Source organism: Bufo bufo, chromosome 4 (assembly GCF_905171765.1).
Source record: "Bufo bufo chromosome 4, aBufBuf1.1, whole genome shotgun sequence".
Taxonomy (NCBI): Eukaryota; Metazoa; Chordata; class Amphibia; order Anura; family Bufonidae; genus Bufo; species Bufo bufo.
Genome location: NC_053392.1, coordinates 573553310 through 573558632, shown reverse-complemented (window position 1 = coordinate 573558632; position 5323 = coordinate 573553310). Strand labels below are relative to the sequence as shown.

Below are 5323 nucleotides of genomic sequence, written 5' to 3'. Positions count from 1 at the left end.
ACTATCCAAGACACCCACATCCTAGCTATACTAAAAATAAAAAATAAAGTGGGTAAAAAATACTAAAATAAAAAACATTGAAAATTTACTTTATAAAGCATATATTAGAAAATAAAAATAAATAAATGTGGTTTTCCCCTTTCAATATAAAGACCAGGAAGTGCAACTGGTGAATGATCAGCCGCAACCATGTGATAAGCGGAAGGCCTGAAGAACACAGCAAGTACCTACTGAACAGTCCACAATGTCAAAACTTTTGCAAGAACAGCCCTTCAGTTCAAAAGCAAACCTGTAGTCGAAAGACACACACACAGCCCACCTTACAGACAAAAACATCCATGGTAGGTTTTTTGTTTTATTTTCAAAAATTTATTGGGAGAACTACAAAACATTTACAGTACAAATTTTACAGTCTCACAATTCTTAGTGAACCGACTAATTATATATACATATAATTATAGTCAACTCATCCTTTCGTTACATTCAGGAGAAAAAAATAAAATAAAAAATATTGGTTAAAGTAGTTCAGAAATAAAGAAAAAAAAAAGTACATAGTGCTCAGTCGGTACCTACTATGTACAAGGGGAGGGAAGAAAAAAAAAAAAACAGGGCAAAAAAAATAATATATATAGATATATAAATAAAAAGCTACGTTTCTGCTATTTACCATCAAGGCAAATTAATGTAAAAAACGTTTGGCTTTGTTTAATTTAGAAAATTTTAAGACACTTGCATGTACTGCATGAAGTTTCAGATGCAAAAATATAGGTGGCCTTTGTTTTAAATCAAAGTGGTAAGAAACAAAAATAAAAAATCCCATCCCTACATTCAATTGATCACACCTTTACACAATACTTTTTTGGTTGAGAAACATTTAAGGCAAGTGTGAACTCTTTAAAAGGCACTGTGAAATATAATACTGGGACCCAAATTATTGCTACATACCATCACAGTGATAGCGGTGGAAATAGACAAAATAGGAGGAGGAAAAAAAATATATATAATAAAAATATAAATCATAATAATGGAAATTCTGAGTGAGTCACTCAAGTCAAATTATAATGCTTTTTTTTTTAGCTCTTTTGGACGGGCTACAAGAAAAAAGTATAGGGGGCAGGAATAAAATAAAAAGTGTGTGTGTGTGGGGGGGAACATACAAAAAAAAAATAAAAAAATTCCTCAAACTTCCACAGCACTGAGATTTCTTAACAGAAACCAATGTTTTTTGTCTTTTTTTATTAACGTAAACAAGGAAAAAAAAGGAATTAATGAAATAAATATTACATACAATCTCTTAAATTAAGATTTTACTCATTTACAATAAAATAAAACAGGTGAAGTTACAAAAAAAAGGCATATATTACTGTGAAAAGAACATACACTCAACATTTTTTTGCAGATTAATAATGGCAATCATAATTTAAACGTAATAAAAGAATATATATCTATTGCTTTTCATCATACCCGATAAATACAGTATGAACAAATTATTCAAATGTATATTTTTCACAAGATAATAAATAAGTTAAATAGTTTCATATTGAGTTGTGTGCAGTGACAGGCAAGCAACTCAGACAGCTAAAATAATATAATAATAATAAAAAAAAAAAAAAAAAAAATAATAAATCAGCAGTTATTCAACAATTATAAACTAACTGAGTGCTTCCAAAATAGAGGAACGAAAAAAAAAAAAAAAAAAAAAAAAAATTGTTCTAAGCTAAACAGCCCACTAAGCGATGGAAATGGAACTGATGTTAAACTTTGGAATGAAAGTTGTTTTTTTTTTCTTTTTTTTTTTTTTTAAGTACATGTTAAGCTACAGAAATAGACATCTTAGAGGGTTGCTTGTTGTTAAGGCATATTCTCGGCAGGATGGTGAATTTTTTTTAAAAAAAGCTTAAAGGTTTTTTTTTTCTTCCAACTGGACTGTTGTGTTTTCTTATTAAACCTTTGGAAGAAAAGGTAAAGTGTCCTTTCCCCCCTCAAAGTTTGCTGTGCTAATGCTTCAAGAGATGGAATGCCTGCTGGTGCATAAAACTATCCCCCGCCCCCACCCAAAGAAAAAAAAAAATGACACCTCCCCACCCGCTAATCCCCACAGTTCTATAAAAAATAGTTTTGTTCTATTTGTTAAGTTTGCCCTTTTGCAAGTTTTTTTTTTTCATTTTGTTCAGCTTTCAGGATTCTTTCTCCACGAGTCTTTTTTTCCGACTCTGCTTTCCATTAAATAAAAATTGGCAGAGGCACAAAAGGCAAAAAAAACAAAAACCAAAAAAAAAAAGTTTTTTTTTTTTTTTTTTAACAACAATAATACAGGGAACATCACGAGTGCCAGCTTCAAACAGTTCAAGTGTTTAGTCCTTGTTGTAATTACAATGTCGTAGAGTTGGGTCATCCTCCTTCACCCTCCTGAGTCTTTATAGCACATACTGAGGGAGGAGCGGGGACAGACTGGCAGCTTTTATTTTTTTTAGACAAAATACAGGGGGGCAAAACTGGCCCCTGACACTTCCGCTGTATTTAAAGGCAGGGTGGGCAAAAAAAAAAAAACCCTCTATAGTCCATTCGCCAGGGCAGCTTGTGGAGCCCAAAGACCCCCAGCTGCCACACAACCTCTACTGCAGAACAGCATTTTACTGTTCTGCTATTTAAAGAAATCAATCAACATGACCAAGAGTCGGGCAGCACTTGCCCTTTAAATTCTTTAAAACAGAGGTTCTGCAGCAGCTGTGGGCTTTGCAGCACCGCCCTCTGTTTTTCGACAGGTGGCTATTAAGCCTGCATCATTAAAACAAAGAAGAAAAAAATAACTCATACTAGCCTGGGTAGCATTCGCCTGCCCAGTCCAGAGTACCCCCTACAGGCATGGGGGGGGGGGTAGTTGGTGGTGGCTCAGTCATCAGAGATGGACAGCCTGCTGAAGATGGGCAGGCGCCGGTTCGAGTCCAGGGTTGGGGAATCAGATCCACTCAGGCTGCCAGAGCTCAGGGAGCCGCTCAAGTAGCTCTCTCGGTCAGAGAGAGAGTCGGGTGGGCTTGGAGGGGCATCAAACACCGGAGACTCGGAGAGACGTCTCAGGGGTTGGAAGTTGAGGCTCGGCGGGGGAGAGTTGGAGGAGGTTGGTTGCTGCTGACGGCAGTAGGCTGCAGGATTGTTGTAGCCAGAGAGGTTGTGGGTCTGGATGGCCAGTGGGGTGATGAGGCTCAGCTCCTGACCAGAGAAGGTGAAGGCATTGTTGGCACAGGGCACAGCGTCCTCACAGTACAGGGAGTTGGAGGGCTGTGGAGGAGGGGTACGGGAGGTCGGGCTCTCCAGCAGAGGGGAGTCCAGGCTGTGGTTGGGGAAGCCAGAAAAGCTGAGGCTATGGTGCAGCTTAGGGCGCTGGCCATTGAAGCAATCAGTACCTCCACCAGGTGCCTGCCTCCTTTCTTCTGCATTGTGTATGAAGTGGCAGCGGGGACCATAAGGACAGAAACCAATGGTGTGGAAGGTACGGCACAGCTCCGTCTTGTACTTGGGGTGCCGGGTCAAGCTGCGCAGCTCGTGGAAGCCGTGGGCAAATTGGCACTTCTCTCCATACTTGCAGGTGCCACTTTCCTCAAAGGGCCGGCACAACTCAGTCTTGTAGCGGGTAGAGTTGATCTGTGCCCCGGACTTCTGCTGCTGCTGTTGCTGCTGGAGGTGCATGAGATGCTGGCTACGCTCCCCATTTTCACTGAACGAACGGTCCCGGAACTTGTTCTCTTTGTTCAGCAAGGCGGTGGTGCTCACGACCGAGGACTCCTTGAGGTTGTTGTTGCAGAACTTAGGGGACGAATTATTGTTGTTGGCCAAAGACTGCAAGTTGCTGGCCGAGTGTCTGCGCAGGAAGCCTGGGATCAGGCTAGAGTTCGGGCTAGTCACAGGGCTGCCCACCGCCTTCTTGTCCAGCATGCTGCTCAGGTTCAGATTGTTCAGGACTTTCTCGTTCTAAAATGGGAGAGAAGCAGAGAAAGAGAGAGAGGCGGTCAGACTGGAGCAGTGCACGCGGCAGCCCTCGCACGCCAAGCCAGCTCGACTAGTTCCTGCAACCATTTACTACTCCTCACTAAAATGTGACATTAACACAATCACACCCAACAGCCGCTGCGCTGCTCACTTTTCGGTTCTGCCAATTCCTAAAGGCACAGCGAGCGCCCACTCCAGCCGCCATCTGCCACACTTCACTCCAGCATGCACGCTCAGGACTTTCCTAGAACTTCTGGCTGCACACAAACTTCCGAACACTTAGAAACGGACGCCTGCTTTGCACGCTCGCCCTAAATCCCTCTAAACTGAATCCCCACATTGCTTTGTGCAACTTGCACTCACATGACCAGCACACCAGTTCATTTCTCTCCCCCCCCCCTCAGCCACCAAGGACTTTTAAACTGACTTTTGCACACTCACAATGAACACAAGGCCTCCTGGACTAACCCTTGCACACTAGGCAACTCTTGCACGCTCACACCCCCCCACACTAGGGGTGCAGACAATCGCTAGAATCACCCCCCACCCCACAAACACCAAACTTTGCACCAAGTTCATTCCACCACCCCCCAGCCACAAAGTGAGCGTGCAGCTCCCACCACGGTCCACGCTTGTGCCCCCCTTCCCCGCATGCACGAGGCCATACACACCTTGCAGAACAAGTCGATGTCGTAGAAGGCGGATAAAAGGGTGGCAGACATTTCCAGATCCAGTTTGCTGCGAGTCCAGAGGACCGAGAAGATCCTGCGTTACTAAAGGGGGTATGGAATAAGCCACGACTAAGGCTCCGAGGGGGGAGGGGAAGGGCTGCCAGGTCCGAATTCACTTGGGTTGATTGGAGTTGAAATAAGTGCAACGAGCTGACTCCCCAGCCCGCGTCCAGGCACCACTATATAAACGCTACTAGGGCGCGCGGTGGGAGGGATAGAACGCTGACCCAGCCGGGGTCTCCGGGCAACGCCTCCCTTTGCAGCTGTGACGTCAGCCAGGTCTCTTCCTATTGGTCGCCGCCAATTTCCTTGGGTAGAAGCTTGTAGACTTTCCGCCAGGCAGAGCAGTCCCAGCTCAGGCGGCAGCGAGCACGTCCTCAGCAGCTGCCGCCGCCGCCGCCTCACAGGACTTGGGCTTTATTCTGTACATCCATTACACGTCTAGAACCCGTGTGGGACATTATCAGAACTGTTACACCCCCCCCTAAAAAAAAAAAAAAAAACACCCATTTCTCACATAAAGTGCCTGTGGAACTACAAGCCTCACAAACTCATATACAGTGGCAGCCACAGAAGGGTTAATCGCAGAGTTTTTAATATTCGCT

At 43.7% G+C, this 5323-nt stretch overlaps 1 protein-coding gene across 1 annotated transcript; it reads right to left on the bottom strand.

Annotated features, from left to right (window-relative positions):
* Positions 1-353: 353 nt before the first annotated feature.
* Positions 354-4915, bottom strand: ZFP36L2 (ZFP36 ring finger protein like 2). The gene is made up of 2 exons (XM_040430340.1): positions 4659-4915; positions 354-3969 (listed from the first exon to the last, which is right to left on the bottom strand). The coding sequence occupies exons 1-2, from the start codon at positions 4707-4709 to the stop codon at positions 2893-2895; spliced, it is 1128 nt and encodes a 375-aa protein (XP_040286274.1). The 5' UTR covers positions 4710-4915; the 3' UTR covers positions 354-2892.
* Positions 4916-5323: the final 408 nt, after the last annotated feature.